Genomic DNA, 20,201 nt, shown 5'->3' with positions numbered 1-20,201 from the left:
TGCACATCTCGTGTGACACGCACACACCCCTGTTATTAGGGTTCGTGTAACCCCGTTACACCCTAAGTACCTAGTCGCAAGGTAGAAAAACAAGAAACTCTATCATGAGAATAAGCATACCTATTTCAAGTATAAATAGAGCTTATAATGCAAATTTACTCCGTGATAGTAGAGCAAAATACTCTCTTTTGTTAGAGCCCTTTTCTGAAAGTGCGCACTAATCCAACCTTTGTGCGTTTGTGAACGCGGACTTTGAGCCAAAGATCTCTCTGAGCGACCCGTTGCAATATTTGTATAAGCTGGTAATAACGTGCAAGGTAAGAATTCTTGCAAATGCACAATCAAAAGACTAAAATGCGCCATCATTTTCTTATGTTAAAAAATATATATTTCGTACAAGATTTTCGGCTAAGAAAGTTTGCAAAAAAAATTATTGGCTATCGTTATCCTAGTATAGAAAAAGTATCAGGGTGTAAACTGATTTCTATATTGGGAGGTTGGAGCCTGAAGACAATGTTAATTTTGAGTAAATAAGTCAATCTAGGTATTCCGCATACATGGCGTATTGACTAAAAACTAAAGCATCTGTTGGACCCATGGCACGACATTTGAAGGTACAGGTACCACAATCACAATTTTCAATCTCTGGTTCTTCCTATTTGTACCCTGTACCGTCAAGAGTTGTTCCATGTATCCACTGGCTCTGACGAGTTTACGTGGCCAGGTCTTTTGCACTTTACCCTTGAATTTATAGTCTTTCGACTAATTGTGCAGGACCAAATGTCATTAATAGTAAGCTCAAAAGCATATTTACAAATCAAATATCAACATATAATGACATCTTTTCTTCTGTAAGTTTATACTCAATCATGTTGACTAAAATGTCGAATTATGCGAGTTAATTCCAATATTAATTCACTCTCATTTTGGGTCAAATACGATCAGGAAAAAGAAATTCAGCTTGAATTGGGTAATGGTCTGATGGATAATGGCCATTTTGGTCTTCAATAATAACTTGCACTGTCAGAACCGTCATCTGAGGACGAAAGAAAATCCAGTCAATATGATGTGAAGCACGGACAGCATCTTTCTCGTCATCATTCTTGATACCAGCCCAACCATGATATGAATCCGATACGTCGCCAATTTGTATTGCTGCTTCAGGCCAAGCTTCATGAAAGTGTGGTCCGACCTTTTCCAATGTAAAGTAGCTATATGTATGAGTATAGCGGTACGTGTTGAAGTCTCCAATCAGAAATACTGGAGCATCGCCCGCAATTTTCTGGATCCGGTCCCAAAGCAACTTGGAACTTTCACGGCGTGACTGTATGCCCATGTGATCCAATTGAGTGTTAAAAACATAAAGCACCTGTTGAGTAGCAAGCAAACGGAATTTTCCCCAGGTTGCCATACGCACACAGGCAGCATCCCACCCCTTTTTCCAAGGCGTATCTGGTTCCTCCGAAAGCCAAAAATTCCCGTCTTCAAGTCGTTCCACTACAGTTGGATCGTAAAAAATTTGTTCGTGCTCACCATCGTTCTCGCGTTCAAGGCCAAAACGTTCATACGGGTGTTTTAACAAACTCTATCGCATAACACACTAATCAGTCAAAGAATTTGGAAATTTCACACAACTCTTCTTACCTTTAGTTCTTCTAGTTGTTCTTTATAACCTTCTTGCGTACCCATGATATACGGTTGGTAGCGAGCAATAATGTCCGCCACGTGATGCTTTCGGTAATCCCAGCCATTCAGGCCGTCGTCTTCGCGGGAGTTTCTCAAATTAAATGTCATAATTTTAAAGGTTGGCTGCGGCATATTATTGTGCTGGCTCAATTGTACCACTCGCAAGCTCGACTCGTCGTCATACGTTGATAGCATAGCCTCTGATTCCCTCATCAGGCTTTTGTAGCCAACAACGAGCATCATGAACACGAAAGTACCAGCGAGCATCAAGACACGTTTAGCTTTGGGTGTGCAAAGATGATGCGATTGCGAATGGCAGTCGCTACAATGCGGTGCTGATATACGTGGAGGCATTGACTTCTTCATGGCCAAAGGAGCAGATTACAATCTGAACTTTTGAAACAAGCTTTCGATGTCTTTTTGGCGTAAACAAAAAGACTGTGAAACTTTTATTGGTTTAAACGCAACCAATAATGTGCAATGCAGATTCATCATGACAAATTACCGTTATATTCTATTTATCATTAAGCTTATAAAAACCATACATTTAGTTATAGAAGTAGAAGTTATCAAATAGTACTGTAACAATATGTTAGTAAACATGCTGGTTTCTGGGTTTTTCAAGCATTGGTAATTTGAATAAAATTGAATATACTAGTGATGGCCCAGGGTCTCTCTGATTAAACACAAGCACTTGTTAGTGCGATAGAGGTCATTTTTTTAAAGCTCCTTTCATCTTATAATTCAGCGAGTCATTGTTTGCAGCTCGTTCCTGAAAAGATGATACACGAAAGGACCACGAAAAATCTCAACCTGCTATCGCATCGTTGATTTTAGCTTTCGATGATAGCTAAAGAGAAATATTGATCAAGATTAAATTATACAACTGCTTATCCAAAACGTATATTCAAACTTACGCGTCAGTGTACTGATTTAGGTGAGTATATTTTTTAGCCTGAAAAATTACTATACTAGTGCTGACACTGTTAAAATCAGAATTTTGTGCTTTAAAAGATCTTCTGTCTATAGCGATATATAGACTATTGCTTGCTAATGGTGAGTGTCGAGGAAGCAGAGCAGAGAAGAATGTCTAGCCCCGCACAGCAACGGCTTAAAATCATGACGTTTAACGTCAGATTCGCCGGCGCAAATGACGGACTAAACGGCTGGGATTACAGAAAGGATCATGTGGCAGACATTATTAATCGATATCGTCCCGCTATCATTGGGACGCAGGAGGGACTCAAGTCGCAATTGACAGAGCTCGAAGTAAGAAACGCATCGTAAATGATCAAAATTGTATAATTTTATCAATACGTGACGCATGTTCTACACTGTAGGGTTTGCTAGCGCATCCATACAAGCGCTTTGGTGTTGAGCGAGAAAAAAATGGCGAGTTCGTGCAGATTTTTTACGATACAACTGTGGTAGAATGTTTAGATGATGGAAATTTCTGGCTCTCGGAATCACCTGACACGCCATGGACAAAGGGATGGGATGCTGCTAATGTGCGCATGGTCACTTGGGGCAAGTTTCGCTTGTGTATTACGCATCAGGAGTTTTTCGTCTTCAATACGCATCTGGATCATGTTGGTCTTAAGTCTCATGAAGAAGGGTCAAAACTACTGCATGAACGCATTGAAAAGATTGCAGGACGCACTCCATTGTTTCTTTTGGGAGACTTTAATTCGTACCGCCACACTTGCCTGTATAAGTACTTGACATCCCAAAAGGAAGGACCAAGGCTCAATGAAGCATGGTCCGAAGCGACAATTCAGATTGGGGACGTCTCCCATTCATTTCATGACTGGGCTGGTATCAAGAGCGATACCGAAAAGGATACGATCCGTGGTGCAAACCACATCGACTGGATTTTCTATCGCCCACAGATGACGGTACTGACGACACAAGTTATTATTGAGGACCGCAACGGACGCTACCCATCGGATCACTACCCAGTTCAGGCTGAAGTGATCATACCTGCACCAGAAGAAGCGTCTTTGCTGCAAACTTAGATCACGACGAGACAATGTCAAAATTTACAAAAAAAATCTTTTATTATGAAGAGCTTTCGCCGCGTACTTTTCTTACTTTTCCGGTAGCCTTCATACACATCCAACAGTTGCTCTGACGATATTTAAGGTAAATAAAAGCTCAATATTCGGTAATAAAAGAGATTCCACGCTGCAACGCCTTTTGTACAAGCAATCATATGGCGTCTTCAACAAGTACCTTGAGTAATGCTACTGCTTTCTATACATGTTTATACTCTGTTTGTAGCAGTAACTTCGTCCCACTCGTACCCGAGTACCCGAGCCATAAAACCCGATTTCGATTCTTTTTGAGCCAATCGCATCTTAAACACTGCATGACATGTACGACACACACGTTGAGGGTCTTTAACTTGTTTACCACCTGTACTCGTTCGACCAGGAAAATCTTTCGGGAATTGATGCATTTCGACAGTAAATGCTGAGCAGTCAGAGCAGCACACTCGTCCACAGTGGCGGCAGTGGTGACGTCGGGTACCAAACTTGAAACTTGATGAGCACAGCATGCATGCTCGACGTTCTTTTTCATTTATCCATGTAGGCGGTTGTGTAATTGCGCTAAAAAGTTTTTTTAAGTACTTTTTGTTCGCCACTTCAACCACTAGTCGTCCCTTAGCATCTGGTTCGTTTAGAGACGCACCTTGCTTGATTAATGCACAAGCAATATCAATTAATTCACGCTCGACAGCAACGTGCAAAAGCGTAGATCCATCGGCTAGCTGAATACTGAAATCCGCTCCTCTTTTAAGAAGAAGTTCCGTAATGGCGGGATCAGTTTGACGCGTAGTCATAATGTGAACCACTAACGGACTTTGAAATCGAGCATTCACTTTATCTACTTCAGCACCGTGTTTAATCAAATAATCCACGAGACGATATCCGTTTTTGCGATCACGGGAAACAGCAAAGTGAAGCGCGTTGTTCTCGTTGCGATCCGTCAAAAGAATTAATTCTTTTATGTCTTCCGATTTGCACAGGTCCATGACGATCTGGTACTGACCCTTGCGTACAGCCAAGTGCAGAGCAGTTTGGTGGTGTTTTAATTCACGAAACAGAACGTCAGCCTTAAAGTGAAGCAGCAACTTCACAGTCTTGTCATCACCGGCGTCTACAGCATTTATCAGAGCTGTTCGCCCGTCAGCATTAACAATATTAGGAGTACAGCCTGCTTCCAGTAGTAATCGCGCAATGCGAGGGTCTTTGGTCAAGTGCAAAGGCGTATTGCCGTCGTTATCTTGAACAAGAACATCAGCTTCCCAGTCCAAAAGAATTCCAACTACCTCAACATTTTGGTATAAAGATGCAGTGTGAAGTGGAGTGCGACCACGACGGTTGCGCGCGTTAATGTCCGAGCCATTTTGCAGTAACTTGAGCACATCTTGCTCATTACAGCAATTAGCAGCCACATGTAGTACTGTGTCACCCGGGTCCATGGCAACCTGACGAGAGGCATTGGGCATGTCATCGTCATCATCGTCGTAGTCCTTTGTAAAGCGAAAACGAGACACGGCACGGCCACGACTTTCGCCTGAGTACCTCGGTAATTTCATCGACGAACCCCGATCCCCTTCAGACGAATCATCTGATACTGGGTCACTCGATGCAGATTGAGCAGTAAGTCGATTTTGTTCCTCCAATTGAGCAGCTTTACGCTTTTCATCAAGCAAAAGCTGTTTTTCCGCGGCAAGGCGTTCCTCCCCTTTCTTTTTCTTTTCGGCAAGCTCAATTTCGCGCTGTTGAATCTCGGCAAGCTCCTTTTGACGCTGCTTGATATCGGCAAGCTCCTTTTGACGCTGAGCTTCACGGTGACGCTCACGCATGACGTGGAATCGACACCGAGTAATGAAACCGCGAGTCATCCTCTGCAGAGCAACTGCTGCTATCTGCATGCGAGCGTAACGACGACGAGCTATCAGACCGCGCACAGCAGCCTGAATCAGTATAACAAACTCGCCATAACGCTTTGCCAGCTGGGCCTCCACAAATTGAATGGCCGAACGACGAAAGAATACACGAGTAAGACCAACTTGAATTCCAGCTACAGTGTCTGTAGTCATACCAGCCAACTCAGGATACCGCTTAGCATGAGCTCTAAGTAGGTATTTAACAAGTAAACTTGCTGCTTCTTTGCGCTCATTGCTGTCGAATATATCTTCAGCTGCTTCTGGAGGAATACGCTTTAGAATCTCGCCATTAGCTAGCGGACGATAGCGGTGGATAAACTGTTGGTGGGTAATTCGAACAGGATATCCAGCGCGATTGACACGCACAGCTTCCAAAACTCCACCAGCTTTAAGCTGAAGGCAGACACGCTTGGCTATCAGCAAATTAGCCTTAGCTAGATCGTTGGGTTTCAAGCAGCGCACATAATGACAGTCCGTGACATTAATTGTTTCAAGCAAGACCTTAAGCTGATTACGAAACTGAAGCCCCAGACTCATTCGAGAAGCGACACTGGTTGCTCGGCCTTTTGCTTTTTTTATCGGCGTCTTTCTTTCCGAAACGACCTGTAATAGTCCACGTACGAATGGTTTGGACGATCGACTAATGATAGCAGTGATTTCTGGATACAAAATGTCCTTGTTCTTTTCACAGAACCCAAATGTATCGTAAGTAACAGCCCCGGCATAGTGATGCACAACGAATAAGTGATTTGCCATCTCACTCTTGTTCGCACTAAAGTGTGGATTTGATGCGTGTTGACGATATAGCTTTCGAGAAAAGTTTTGATCGTTACCTTGAGGAACAATGCACTCTTCATCGAGAGCGGGAAGAATACCAAATGGCCTTCCTTGAATCAACTCAATGCACGGACCATTGTCAGGAAAATTAATAAAACTCCATTGGATTTCCTCCTTCTCATACGTTTCTTGTTCCATGCGTAAAACAGTGAGATTGAAATGTTGCTGCAAGGTTTCATTTGCAAAATTAATACACAGCTGTTCAAACGAGTTGTGTTCAAGATCTTCAAACCCAAAGATATCTAAAAGTCCAATGAACGGCACATCACGGTCTTCATTCTCCACAATATCATTGATACGAATTACAAGCCAGTCAAACAGTTTCCCATATAAAAAACGAGCAAGTGCGTCACGCGCATTCTCAGCGGCATCCGGAAGCAAGCCTATCGAGAAGTGTTCTTCCTTTGTCTGAATATTGCGATTACAAATGGCCTGTTCTAAGCCTTCTTTGTCAACTTCTAAAAAGTCAAGTACTACTTTCATCGAATCTTCGCACATCATAGAGATTTCAGACCCTTCCGTACCCGAGGCTTGGTGAGTTTCATCAAACTCTAAATTACCAATGTGCAATAATGCTGATATCGTGACAAAAATGCTTTCCATATCGTTGTTATCGAATCCCATGGTTTGCATAGCGTTTTTCAAGACCATAAACTGATCCGCATCATTCACGCCATCCTTCCGCTTGGTACAAGTACTCTGATTTAAATAGTGAAACTTCGTTGGCGCCTTAAGGTTCCATCGCTTTTTTTCCTCGACCGTGGCACCAGCAATGATTTCGTAGAAAACGTGGTAATTTCGCTCCGACTCGCCTTGGTAGGCAAGACGGACTTTCTCCAGCAGATACGTTTGGATAGATGCCCCAATCAAACTTCCGTCTGGAGAAAATTCCATCTTAATAAACTTTCCAAAGCGACTACTATTATCGTTTCGGATCGTACGCGCATTACCAAACGACTCTAGAATCGGATTAGACGATAGTACCTGCTTCATAACATTACTGTCGGCCGTAGCATTCTTATGTTGCGAGATCGTTGCCAAATAGTTCATCACAAACTTTGTTGTCTCAGTTTTACCAGCCCCACTCTCACCGCTAACTAAAATGGACTGATTCGCTGGTCCCCCATTCGAACTGCGACCAATAGGATTAACAAGTGACCGATAAGCTTTGTCAGCAATACTGAAAACATGGGGTGGCATATCTGGTACTTCCTGTCCAAGTGCACGTTTATCGCCATTTCGAATGTACTTGCGTGTGATCTTGTCCGTATAAATGCCCAAGTTTTGGAAAGGATTAATCGCTAGCAAGATTTCACCCGTCAAAGTATAAATTTCGTTGATCTTAAACCGCTCGTTTAGCGTATGGCATATACCAGGTTCGTGTAAATGTGGAAGTTGAATGAGATCTTCGACGACATCCTACATAACAGGAAAACATAGTATAGCTTAAAACCAAGCTTGCAATCGATACAAAGTAAGTATCACATACCATGTCACTACTATTCGCGAGCATCACACCATCAACTCGTTCTTCTTCAAGTGCCTGCACATCAATTTGTAACGTCTTTTCCGTGCGCGCATTTGGACCTTCAGTAAGACGTAGCGTCACTTCGCGCTGTTTGTCGCCATCCCGTGGCTCGCCAAGCTTGACAACTGTAGCGCGTTGCCACTCATCTAACTCCAAGTCGCGAAGCCATACACTTACGCCCTTTTCCATGGCTGCGTGAGTGTCGTGCCGAGAGTGACAAAACTCAGTTCCTTTGTCTCTCGCACTCTAGTAATGAATGCACTGACCGCTTTAAGGAAAAACGACCAAACGCGCTAATTGGGAGAGAGTACACCGAATAAGAGTGTACACTTCAGACCCCCGACCTAACAGCTTGCTAATAATTAGGTCTATCTGCCAAAATTTAGTGCATGAATGTTTTGCACTAAAGCAATAAATTGGTCTGCTTAGTGAACTTAAGTATGTTCCGACCACCAACTGGCTCTTTCTATCGCGTCTATTTCGTTGAATTTAGTTGACGATGTCGTATCGATTTAGCTAAAATCTACATCGGATTAGAAAGGAATCTCGTGATTGTCGCACGTCAAAAACCACATTTGGCAGCTGACAAGCCAATGTGTGGCCAGCACCCAAATGTCTCTTCTACTCACATAAAGCACAGCCAAGTCATCGTCGAAAAAAGTTTCAAATTGTCACGCGATTAATGTTCCTGGAGCTGTAGTAAATATGAAGAGAAGTTTGTGATATCAAATGAGTACTACGTTTTGCCACCATTTCAGCGATCAGCTGAAAGTCGAAGCGATAATATTAGACTGCAATGCCTTTGTATGATAATGCAGCACCAGCAAAGAAGTGGCGTGAAGGTTGTCAGATCGAACTCGTAAATAGAAGGGTCAAGTAGGTTCTCACACAGAAACAATCAGTTACATGTACTCTATGTCGGTTAGGTTAAATTACTACGATCCAGTCAGTATGAGGAGGTGATCCGCTATTTCATTACTTTACTTATTACATAAGATGAAGCTCATCCTCGGGTACTCTTGGAAGCGACGACTGCCTGCATTACTGTTCCCACAAAAAGTGCTGAGTAGCCGTGAATGCTGGCCTCGCGGGTAATTTTCTGGCTGGTCTTGCGATCTTCCTCCTGCGCAAGCTGTAGGCGCTTGCGTGGAGTGCAGGGTCTGATGAAGAACATTAGACATCGTTTAGTTAGAGTTAGACGTCATCTATGCCCAGTTCGTTGGCCGCGTACCTTTCTGGGGACGCTTGACTTTGAATTTCTATCGACTGGGGTCGCATGGGTTGGGGTGGCAATCAATTTGAAAATGTCAAGAAAGCTTACGACGCGACCTCAAGCCATTGCCTCGCACATTGTAGGCCATGCTGATGAAATGGTATTTTAAAGTTACTCAGAACCAGAGGATTATCAGCTTTATTACCAAAAGTTGCTATGATTTATTTTTATAATCGATAATGAACAAGTAAGCAATTTGCTTTTTATGAAATCAATTCAGGTATTCGCGACTGGCAAAGCCAATACATGTGGTTTATCCTGCTGGCAAAATTTTAAATTTTTAAGTAACTCACCTGCGGAGAAAAATATCGAAAGGACAACCCTAATAGTGTATCTGCAACCGCGTTAGGTACTCTAAGAATCTTTCGATTCACTAGCTGCCACCGTATAATACACGATCAAATCATGAGTGACAGTAAACTCTTTTCATTTTCAAGGTGTCTGCTGTTCAGTCGCTGATCCGAAATAATGCGACTTCAGACTTGATGCTATTCGTATTTTGCCGTGTAAATGTTGTCCAATAGGCAGACGAACCCTTTCAAAATACAAAAAAAACTGGAGCTCTTAGTATGCGTTGCTTCAGCCCAACAATATTTTCGTTCAATTATAACCAGCTCAATGCGTTTGCGCTTCGAGCTACAGGTGACGCCTCGTCGTGAAGCCTTCGTCTGCACACGCCCGCAATGCTTTAGCAATTGAATCTGTTATTTAAAATTATGAATCCTTAGTACTTTGGAGGTAAGTTCGAGGCAAACAAAGGGCAATCCAAATGCTGGTGGCACTGTCCGCGCAGAAGCCAAGTTAATCCAGACAGTTGTTATCGAAGACATCTGCTCAGGAACAGCGCTGAATACTAATCGAATGGCAAAACGCGTGTATTTGCTGCTGAACTTGCATTCGTGGATCGATGAGGCATCACAGTGCTAATTTCAGACAATCCAAAAAAGAGATCAAGCGATATCGAAAACTAAATACTGGTTCGAGAATTCAAGTCGACTGAGTCAGGTATGTCGACGCAGATTATAAAGAAACGCATGAGCTATGTCAGATAAGCATCAAGTTTTATTTGATCACAAGGATTGAAAGAAAATGCACATTTGGCATCGACAGTGGTGTTTGCTGGCGTCGTTCTGCTATTTCTTTTAAGTTGCAGCACCACAAGACGTTTAGCTCATTCCATTTTGGTGTCCACGTAATTGTATTTGGTTTTATTGGCAACCTGCTAGATCATAAAAATGGTCATCGTTATGAAATCATTCCAGCTTGAGTAACAGGGTCGAGGGTAAACCAGATGATGCTTTCAACTTTTCTTAAATGAATCGACGAGGAAGAACCAGAAAAATTTGTACGATGGATCTGCAGTCGAGATGGCCAACCATTAACGAAGATCCGACGAAGAAATAGCTCGACACATTCAGCGTTGACTTCGTATATTTTTGAGGTAGGCATCTGCTGGTGCCCAAGCTTTGACTATCCATCTTTAAACCTTTTAAATGTGTCAACGGCGCCATAAAACTTAAGCGATACGCTATTACGAGACCTCCATCATCATACATCCATATATTTATAATCAACTAAGCTTCAATCACTGGTTTGCATTTCTTGCTTTCCCACACCTACACGAACTGGTCGTTTTGTCATCCGTCTCTGAAGTGGTTGTCAATGACGCCGAGTGTGAACTCAAGCTTGTCATATGCGTCCTCAAGACTGTGTCTGATATTTAGCAAAAATGGCAGTAATCCAATCTATCTAAATTATAAGTTATCATGGACAAACGACTAGTGCGAGGATGACATCCTTGGGAACCGAAAACTAATGGCGACAAGATGTAAGCTCGACGAAGAAAAGTATTTCTCTCGCAAAAGTGATATATATTCGCAGAATTCACTGGTGGCGAGGACGCACACTTGCTTTCTAATTTGAATACGAGCGAAAGAGAGTGCACGCTATTTCGCCTACATCCAAAGTGTTTACTTGTATTTTAAGTCATGCGAGTAACGATAAAGTAGTTTGTGATAGGAGGTGCATAATGTTTAAAGAGGATCTTCAATGTGACCTTTCGAATCCAGTGAGCTATTGCTTTCAATTAATGAGCACGTAACAGATGGAAGTTCGTAATGTAGACGCATTATGGCAGGAAATGGCAAAAGAAAACAATTACGATAATATCGAGATATCTCGTCTTCTGAGCAAGTCGATGGCCGCGAAAAGTGTCTCCTCAAAAACAATAGCCCCCGTCAAATGTCGAGCCAATCGAGAGTCGTATTCGGACCCTATTGCATCCAGTAGAGATGACTACAAAAGTGAGAAGGATGTGGAGGCCATAAATGTACCAAAAATACTTAATCACTTGGCTGCTGAGCAACGTAGCGTGCGTAAGAACGCGGCCTTTGCGCTGGAGAATCTGTTTCTAAATGACGATAAGGAGTACACTGGAGCATCAAACGCTTTTGCCGAGATGGCCAAACCGTTGTTTAAGCGCTTTAATGATCCAATGGAAAAGGTTCGAGACGTTTGCATCCGAATCACAACAAAATTCATCGTAAAAGAAGAAGATCTGCTTCACTACTTACCGTATCTGATGTCCGCAATCACAAATCGCATTAATAGCCGTTATGGATACGACGAAGAAAATCAAGTCTTTTCACGCAATCAGTATATGCATGAAGCGTTTAAACGTGGAAGAGTATACGTAGCAAAAGATCAGGTCACTCGAATCAAGCCAAACGAGCCCTCAGAAGAAATTCGTTTATTGCTACTTAGCTTGGTCGATGCAGTTTTGCGAAATGCCTTTCAGAATCGAGCATCCTCCATTCTTCATGCGTACATATTCGATGTCATACTGGTCTTGATCAGTGGAGTGCAAGATGACTACCACGAAGTTAACATTACAAGCTGCCGCATACTTGCAAGCATTAGCAACCATATGGTCTCGGTCATGAAGCACTTTAGTGTCGCAACAATACGCTCTTTAATGCCTCTTTTGCTTCATCGTTTGGCACGTGTGCGAGTTGTAGCAGTAGAAACGATTCGTGCACTAGTGACATGTCCAAATGTCGACAAGTGCAAAGGCAGTGGCACTGAGGCAATCGTCGACCTGATTGGGCACCGTGAAGAGAACGTTATTCCTGTAGCATCCTTCTATACAGCCGAAGTGCGCTTGAACTACTTTGCCAAACTTGATCAAGATCAAGCCCCAATGGTTCGTCGTGCCTTTTTTGCGATGATCAGCGACTGGATGATTAATCTTCCTGACCGCTATGACCATGAGTCTCGTTTACTGCCATATTTACTAAGTGCAGTCAGTGATGAGGATTCAGCAATTTCAAAAGACGCACTGGAAACGCTGAAAATTCTAGGTGAACGATACGAAGGTGAGCATGAAAAAGAAGTACTCGAACTGAAGCAATATGGAGCTGATGGAAAAAATCCGACATACAACTACGAGGCTCCATTGCCTGTGCCATTTTTCGCAGGTCGACCGTCACTAGGCACGCGGTTATTTGTACGCGGGCGAGCTCGGCGTTTCCTAAACCCCATTCTGCGTGAGCTCGCCAATTGGCAAGATTCCACGCGTTCTCATGCAGTGCGTCTTTTAAAGTGTGTGCTTGTTTACTGTGAAGAGACGATTACAGTAGACGCGCATTTGTTGACAAATACTTTGTTGCGAGTCTGGAATACTCACGACAAATTGCTCCCCGAGCTTATGGAGTGCGCTGATCTAACTGGACGCTTTGTAGCTCCTAAAACCTACTTGCCTTTGTTGTTTTCGCACCTTCGAGGAGATTCTGACACTGTTCTTCCGCTAGCGGCAACATCAAGAGGCAGTGCTTCTTCTACTCCGCAGCTAGCCGTGGCATTACAAATTTTGCATTGTATGTTACAGGGTTCTCTAGACAAAACAGTACTCCCACATGTTTCTGAGATCCTGGAAATCATCGCATTGCCGTCGATTCTCGACCATAAAAGTAGCGCAGTGAAATCGGCATTGGGACAGCTACTTTCGCAAGTAACGATGTTATTGGAGCGTACGTACACTTGCCAACTATTTAAGTAATTGCTTGACGTTTTGTTTGATGTCTCATTAGGAAGAGGGTTTGATGCAGTCACTGCATATTTCCTCGAGTGCGGCCGCCTGACATCACTAGACCAGATTTTCTCTCGATTGTTTGATATAAGTGTCGTCTTGAAAGCGAGTTCAGAGTGCTCGTTAGCAGTGACAGAGTGCGTACACTGTTAGTAGATTTGTCTTTGCAATGTCTGAAAAAACTTATACTTTTGCGATCTAGAGCATCCTGCGTGCTTAAACGTCTAAAAGTTCTTGAATCACTTGCGAACATCGGTGAGCTGTACAACAAACACGGTCCGTCATTACTTCAGCGTTCACTCCAGCATCTGCAGGACATGCTGGCTGTCCAGTGGTCCCCATACTGTGCTGCTCAATTAGCTTTTCAAGAACTAATCGTGTCGGCACCTGTTGCGCTCTTACTAAGCCATGGAACCGAGCTTAATTATCTTTTCGAGACCATCCAGGAGTCTGACCAAGCTTCATCAGGTAATGATTACGACAGTTCTACAATAGCAGCGCAATGTGCAAGGAAGCAAAATTTCGACAAGGCGCTAATGGAGCTGGTGAAAAGAGTGCAGGCAGAGCTTGAAATCCAAAACGATTCCATGATTTTGTCAGCCGGAAATCTATACATGCAACACTGGACAGATCTACTCATTGGATTGAAGGCATGATTGCACAGATATTTACAGTTGAGCCAAAACTTTGTGATAATCACCATAATCTCTTCAGATAAAATTCGTGTCTGGATACTTTTCTGTCGCCTTATGGAGTCCATACTACTCGTTTTTAATTTCATCCGCGTCCTCATTGGCCAGCTGCAGCCATCTGTGGCGCACCGCAAGGCTCCAGAAGAAACAGGGCACAAATGGCACTAGCACGACGTAAAATCCTTCCACTTGTGGTGTGTAGAAGTGCAGGACTAAGAGCACTGCACACAGTACCGTGAAGAAGGCATATACGCCCGCGACGAAGGTGTAGTTAATAGCCGGCGACGGCGTTAAAACTTTCATTGGACTGACGTAAATATTCGGATGTGTTTTGATAATTAGAAGGTTGCCATTACAAATCTTAATTTTATGTGAGCATACATTACGTGAGTCATCATATTGGTATTGACATCAATCCTGACACAAGTCGGGAATGGTAGCCGCATCGTGCCCTGCCTAGTATTTTATCACGACACCGGAATTGTGGGCATCAATGAGCGCTGTAGTTATGTCACCGTGATGTTGCGACTCATCAAATTGACACTTAATACTTCGAATCCAGTACTGATAAAAGTGATGATCTGACTGTAACGGGACGTTCCATTTCAAGAGTGAGATGTATCCAGGATAACGTCTATGGACTTGAGTTACTTAACACTACATACATACATTTTACTATCGATGATAGTACAGATATATATTGCCCACCTGTAACAAGATTACGTGTACCCTGGTATGAAGGGGTGGGCTACACAAGATGGTGTGACCACACAATGGCGTGGCTACACCTTAACAAGAAACCATTACGTGGCAAGACTGTCAGTAGTTATGCATTTAATTAGGTTTAATAGAAAATCCTATTAATTTAGATATAGACGTTACGGGGTTGCGATCCGCTACACTCATACTGGTTCTAGTATAGAACGTGGGTCGGTGACCTTAGCTTGGCCTCCACTAAGCAAAGAGCTACGGCAGCCCCGCCGCACTTGGTAGCACTTGTAGTTAATCTACACCTGAGTCATTCTGACCGATCCTTGGTGAAGGTGAAGCAATTCCCCTATTTGCCCCAGGGCATGCAACATCTTGCTTTAGAAGGACCTGAAGCGATCAGCGCGCGCCTAGAGGCATCTTTAAACTATGAGTATGCTTTGCTAGAGCAGCTGGAGCAGAAAATGTCGGCGTCGACTGCGTCTATAACGCCACCGTCAACGACGGATGATTCCTCCCGATCCAGCTATCCTGAGGACGAGGAGGCGGAGCTCCGAGCTGCCGAGCAGCGTTCGAACACCCGACGGAGTTTTGTTTGTGAAAACATCCGTCACCTTCGAATTGTTTGTCCCCTGCGCAAGGCGCGTCAAGGTTCATTGAACCGACGCCCCGCTTCTTACCAGTATTCTGGTTTGTCGCGGGTAAATGACAAAACCCAGTAGGCCACCCCGCGCCTACGGGGGAAGAACTGAGTTTTGTTGAGCCTCAACTAGGTAGATGTCAGCTGGCCCCAGCCCCGAAGAGCTCCGTGCTCCTGAATACAGAACGTGTATGCAAGCCGAGCTTGCTGGTACCGTGAAGGGCTCTAAAAACCCATGAAGAATCCTGATCACCCCGGGGCGTCGGGCAATTATGCTTGACGCTCCACGATGGAAGGAAGCTATCTGTATGCTGAGGCGTTGAAAGCGCGAACAGTGACAACATCACTGTTCGCAAAGCAACGCGGATATGTGTCACGGTGCCAAGGGTCCATTTGGTCAAGTTTGTTGTCAGCGATAGCGTGGAACGCTACTTAGCCTTAGACTTGGATTCAAGGTATAAATAACCTCATCCTTATTATGGCATGATAGGAATATCATGAGCCATGGATCGATTGGATGTCGAAAACGTTGGGCGCTACGCGCACGTCTCCTGGTGGAGCTTTGGTGAGTCATGAACCCACCTCTACGAGGAAGCGCTGGACCGGACGGTCAACGTGCTGGGATCGGAGTATCCGAGATGTCGAACACCAAAGGTGTATTGAACAGGAGTCCTAAGTGTGGCTAGCGGGCCGAACGTGGATGTCGTGCAACCCGCTGAGCGCTGCTCAAGTATCGGATCGGAGCAGTCGCTGCATGCCATGCGTGGCATGAAAGGACGAGGTCCGAGGCATCGAGGGCGAGGCCCCAGTGATGCACGTGGATTGGCACGTTATCCATTAAACAAAGATTGCGGAAATAAAAGCTCTTTGTCATCCGACAAAGAGCTTCTATTCCCGCAATCTTAGGCTCAGAAGGAGCAGTGAGTGGGGGGGCTGGACGACGCTGAGTGCGTGTTCCCACTGGTCTCGCCGAGACGTATAACCTCTATGGGGAGTCGACGGCGATGCCATATGATATCTGCAAGACGCAGAGCGTCGACCCTGACCCAGTATGTGTCTACCGTAGACAATAGCGCACAGCCATACACCCTCGTCAACGGTAGGACGGGAGAGGAAGACGGCGGCGTCACCCATAGGCTATTAGCGGTGGATGTTCTTCTTGAACTGAACGAGATGTTCTTCGATGAGTTTGAAGTCATACGACTTAGCAGGAGTGGTCTTTATACGACCGGAAGAAGAGATAAGTCGTCGTTGCTTCTGGATGAAGCTGTAATGAAGGACACCAAGAGGATGCTAAACGCACGAATGGGATCTTCGATCCTGAAGAATCCTTCGGATTCGTACTCAAGACGGCGAATTCAAAGACCCGCCGTCGGTCCTACCTCCGGACCTAGGTGTACATCATGAGATTGGCCTGGCTCCAGGAACCAAATGCTGCGTAACACGCCAATGGCTCCTGCTCAAAACGCAGTGTAACATCATTGACGCCTTCTTCCGTGCGAAGCACAAAGCAGGACTTCTGCGTAAGAGCAAGTCTCTTCATTCGACACCCACGTTGGTGTCCGGAAGCCGAATGGCAAGTCGTGTACCGTTTACACTTACACTAAGCCAAATACTGCCACCAGAAGCCGATTCTTAGAAAGGATGCTCTTCAGAATGACATGGTTGGATGTACAAAGTACAGTGCCTCGACTTGATCGATGGGTATTGTCATTTGCTCATGAGAGCGAGTAGTATTCCGCTGACAGCGGTGAGTATTACGGACGGCATGGTCTGGAAGTGGCTGGTGATGGCCCAAGGGCTGTTAGCAACATTTAATTGTAGTTGTTCAGGCCCCATCGGGCGTATGCACTGACATACTTCGACGACATCTCGTCCACAGTCGTGCTCCGAACGGAAGGACAGATGTGGAAAACTACATCGTCCATTTGAGAGCGGTGCTCGAGTGCATGCGCACGAACAAAGTGTGTGCTAATGCGGACCAGTGAATCTTCGGCGCCGAAGGAATCCCCCACTTTAGGGTGCTTCATTGCGAAGCGTGGCCTTCGAGCGGATTCCACTACGGCCAAGGCCATTGTGGATTGGTCGGTTCCAAAGAACTAAAAGGACTTGCGCAAGGGGTTTGGCCTCAACAACTACTTGAACAAATACAGCGTGGAATATGCGAAAATGGCACGGCAATTGTCGAACCTCCTTGAGAAGAAAAGGAATGGTGTTGGAACACCGAGCATCGGGAAGCTTTTGACGGGGCCAAAAACAGCCTCCTTCTTGCACCAATACTGGCGTTACGAGACCCCGATCGTCCTTATAGTGGCGTCTGTGACGCTTCGAAGTTTGCCATCGGCTGTGCACTGCTGCAAGCAGACGCCGAGGCGAGATTGGGTGATTGCGTCCAAATCTCGCCATCTAAAGGCTGCGGGGAAGAACTATTCAGCCCACGACAAGGAACGACTTGCGATGAAGTCTGTACTTGTCATGTTCAGGATGCACCTGCTTAGCTCAAAGCCGTTTCTGATCTATGCAGATCATGCGTCATTACGCACTGCGACTCAGTCGCCTCACCTCTCGCAGAGAATGGCCAGATGGCTCTTCTTCTTTGGAAATTATAACTTCTTTGAGGTGAAATACAAGCCGGGAGAGCAGAGTGATTTAGCGTATGCGTTGTCACGCAGACGGGTTATGAGCTTGAACATATCACAACGGTGACGTCGTTCGTGACGAATTTGATCCGCGTCGCATACGCGGATGATGACATAACCGTATACTCTATGAGGCCCACGACGCCCCGCTCGGTGGTCATCTCGGTCATGACAAGACGTTCAGCTCTGTGGGTTGCTACTACTGGTGCCTCAAGCTGTACAAATGGACGAGCACATTAGTGCGCACGTTTGAATTTGTGCTGTAGGGTGAAACCCTCTTCGAATGCGGCGGCGCCACAGGCCAATTTGCCGATACCCTTCAAGTGTTCGCAGTCCATGACTATAGACTTCGTGTTTGACCTGCCAAAAGACTCGGCTGGCAACACGGTCTTCGTCGACCATTTGAGCAGGATGGCTCGTCTTGCGACGGTACCGGACACCATCGACGGTGTCATTACAGCGATGCTGTTTGTGGATAGTGTCTCACGACAATATGGACTACCGGTCTCTGACAGAGACCGGAAGTTTTGTTCGACGATCTTCAAGGTGCCGGGTACCAAGTTGATTATCCCAACAGCGGGTCATCCGCAGACCGATGGTCAAACTGAGCGCGTGAATTGCGTCATTGAAAATGTCCTACGCAGCGTCTACGCTGAGACGCCAAAGCGCTGGAGCGCCATACTGGTTCGCTCTACACAAACTACTGGCTAAATGCCGTTCTACTTGAACGGGCTTCTTTATACTCGCGTCCTACTGACGACGCGCTCAGGGCTAGGTGAAGGAGGAATAGCCGAGCGGCTAGCTGATGTCAGCCTTCCCACGTTCGTAAGGAAGTCGATGGACTTCCTGTCTACCGGACTGAATGTCTTACGACACGTTCACGATGCGATGGCTGAAAACCAGGACATGCAGAAAGAATATGTAAACGGAAGAAGCAGAAGAAATGTTAAAATCTTTGAGGTCGGCGACCTGGTTTTATTAATTTCTAAAATCTTTTTACACATGCCGTTTTCTTTAAGACAAAGCTCCGTTGACGGTTCATCGGACCTCTAAAGGCCGTGGTCAAGCGGGGCCTTGCGTAAACGCTAAACTTTCCGAAACGGATGCACACCCACCGTGTGCTTCATGTGGGCTTGCTCAAGACGTACCGCAAGGGAATGCGGAAGTGTTGGCGCCAGAGCGGCGCCGAAAGGGGATCGACCACCCAGAAGCTGGACCAGCAACTGGTTTTGATCACGGAGTGCAACGGTCACCATCGTAAGCGGCACCAAGCGCTCCACCTTCGCATGAAGCGATGCATTTGTCTGCTTAATGGTTAAGAGCCTCTCTGACAGAGCGCGATAGTCCTCGACGTGAGGCAACCGGTGCACAACGTGCTCCAAGATCTCTTGGTGTTTCGCACAGCGGGATGCGACCCCAGCATGATGCTCAGTGGAGTTCCGATCGCGAAGGACCTTGCTCTCAAGAGCTCGAAGAGCATCGCGAGTCACCAAACGACGATCGACCAAATCGTCACCGTCCGCCGACGACTCTTCTCGACGAAAGCGGTGATGTCTACTGTTCACTATCACGCGGAATGTCATGTGGGTTGATGTCATCGCATGGGTCAAACCTGGTGTATCGTGAAGTGGTGGGGATACCCCGACTCCGAGAACTCGTGGAGGTTTGGGGAGCCACTTGGACAAAAATGTCCAGACATCGTGGACGCTTATGATCACAAGGATCATGACGTCCCACGTTGTTGTACGCCCCGCGCTTCTCGACAATAGCCAGGGAAGCCGAAGGATCATGACCTGAGCTCAAGCTATGGCCCTGAGCTGCCGCGGTCGTATTCTCACCTGTGTGAGCGACCATAGAGCTCGCGGGAGCGTGATGGATTAATACATACGTCGCAGGGCGACAATACGACGGAAGTCGGCGTTGCGCCTTGAGGCAAACTTGAACCGAAGATGGAATTCCACGCGCACGTTCGCCTCCTTGTGGCTCCGCTGTAAGTTGGACAGCGAGGAGAGTTTCCGGTGCCGCTGCACCCATTACTCAAAGAGCTCTTTATCATCTGTAGCGGTTTCGCCAGGGGTGAGCACCACAGGAATCGTCCGCATCGCGGGTACAGAAGCTGCATCTCCTTGAAGTCGAGTGCAATAAAATCCATTGGG

At 45.5% G+C, this 20,201-nt stretch overlaps 7 protein-coding genes across 7 annotated transcripts; 2 read left to right on the top strand and 5 right to left on the bottom strand.

Annotated features, from left to right (window-relative positions):
* Positions 1 to 931: 931 nt before the first annotated feature.
* Positions 932 to 1,899, bottom strand: PHALS_13099 (Endonuclease/exonuclease/phosphatase; the record flags this gene model as incomplete). The annotated part of the gene is made up of 2 exons (XM_024728787.1): positions 932 to 1,585; positions 1,645 to 1,899. 2 exons carry the CDS (start codon positions 1,897 to 1,899, stop codon positions 932 to 934), a joined length of 909 nt encoding a protein of 302 aa, XP_024579230.1.
* Positions 1,900 to 2,739: 840 nt separating this feature from the next.
* PHALS_13098 (Endonuclease/exonuclease/phosphatase) lies at positions 2,740 to 3,701 on the top strand (the record flags this gene model as incomplete). The annotated part of the gene is made up of 2 exons (XM_024728786.1): positions 2,740 to 2,955; positions 3,027 to 3,701. The coding sequence occupies 2 exons, from the start codon at positions 2,740 to 2,742 to the stop codon at positions 3,699 to 3,701; spliced, it is 891 nt and encodes a 296-aa protein (XP_024579229.1).
* A 248-nt stretch (positions 3,702 to 3,949) lies between these two features.
* Positions 3,950 to 8,195, bottom strand: PHALS_13097 (myosin-like protein; the record flags this gene model as incomplete). Its single annotated transcript, XM_024728785.1, has 4 exons — positions 3,950 to 5,518; positions 5,574 to 5,646; positions 5,688 to 7,897; positions 7,968 to 8,195. The coding sequence occupies 4 exons, from the start codon at positions 8,193 to 8,195 to the stop codon at positions 3,950 to 3,952; spliced, it is 4,080 nt and encodes a 1,359-aa protein (XP_024579228.1).
* Positions 8,196 to 9,009: 814 nt separating this feature from the next.
* On the bottom strand, positions 9,010 to 9,284 carry PHALS_13096 (uncharacterized protein; the record flags this gene model as incomplete). Its single annotated transcript, XM_024728784.1, has 2 exons — positions 9,010 to 9,166; positions 9,238 to 9,284. The coding sequence occupies 2 exons, from the start codon at positions 9,282 to 9,284 to the stop codon at positions 9,010 to 9,012; spliced, it is 204 nt and encodes a 67-aa protein (XP_024579227.1).
* An 8-nt stretch (positions 9,285 to 9,292) lies between these two features.
* PHALS_14663 (uncharacterized protein) lies at positions 9,293 to 11,335 on the bottom strand. The gene has a single exon (XM_036407550.1). The coding sequence runs from the start codon at positions 10,726 to 10,728 to the stop codon at positions 10,525 to 10,527; it is 204 nt and encodes a 67-aa protein (XP_036263244.1). The 5' UTR covers positions 10,729 to 11,335; the 3' UTR covers positions 9,293 to 10,524.
* A 48-nt stretch (positions 11,336 to 11,383) lies between these two features.
* PHALS_13095 (HEAT, type 2) lies at positions 11,384 to 14,022 on the top strand (the record flags this gene model as incomplete). The annotated part of the gene is made up of 3 exons (XM_024728782.1): positions 11,384 to 13,307; positions 13,368 to 13,503; positions 13,569 to 14,022. The coding sequence occupies 3 exons, from the start codon at positions 11,384 to 11,386 to the stop codon at positions 14,020 to 14,022; spliced, it is 2,514 nt and encodes an 837-aa protein (XP_024579225.1).
* Positions 14,021 to 14,720, bottom strand: PHALS_14664 (uncharacterized protein). The gene has a single exon (XM_036407549.1). It carries the CDS (start codon positions 14,359 to 14,361, stop codon positions 14,128 to 14,130), a length of 234 nt encoding a protein of 77 aa, XP_036263243.1. The 5' UTR covers positions 14,362 to 14,720; the 3' UTR covers positions 14,021 to 14,127.
* Between the last annotated feature and the right edge of the window lie 5,481 nt (positions 14,721 to 20,201).

The sequence above is a fragment of the Plasmopara halstedii genome (genome assembly GCF_900000015.1).
Source record: "Plasmopara halstedii genome assembly, contig: Scaffold_650, whole genome shotgun sequence".
Classification (NCBI taxonomy): domain Eukaryota; phylum Oomycota; class Peronosporomycetes; order Peronosporales; family Peronosporaceae; genus Plasmopara; species Plasmopara halstedii.
The sequence above is the reverse complement of the archived record's forward strand: the minus strand, read 5'-3'. Positions and strand labels throughout refer to the sequence as shown.

Bases quoted from the DNA above. Each gene is read 5' to 3' on its own strand.
- PHALS_14663 (XM_036407550.1), bottom strand. From the start codon at position 10,728: ATGCCTACCTCAAAAATATACGAAGTCAACGCTGAATGTGTCGAGCTA.
- PHALS_14664 (XM_036407549.1), bottom strand. From the start codon at position 14,361: ATGAAAGTTTTAACGCCGTCGCCGGCTATTAACTACACCTTCGTCGCG.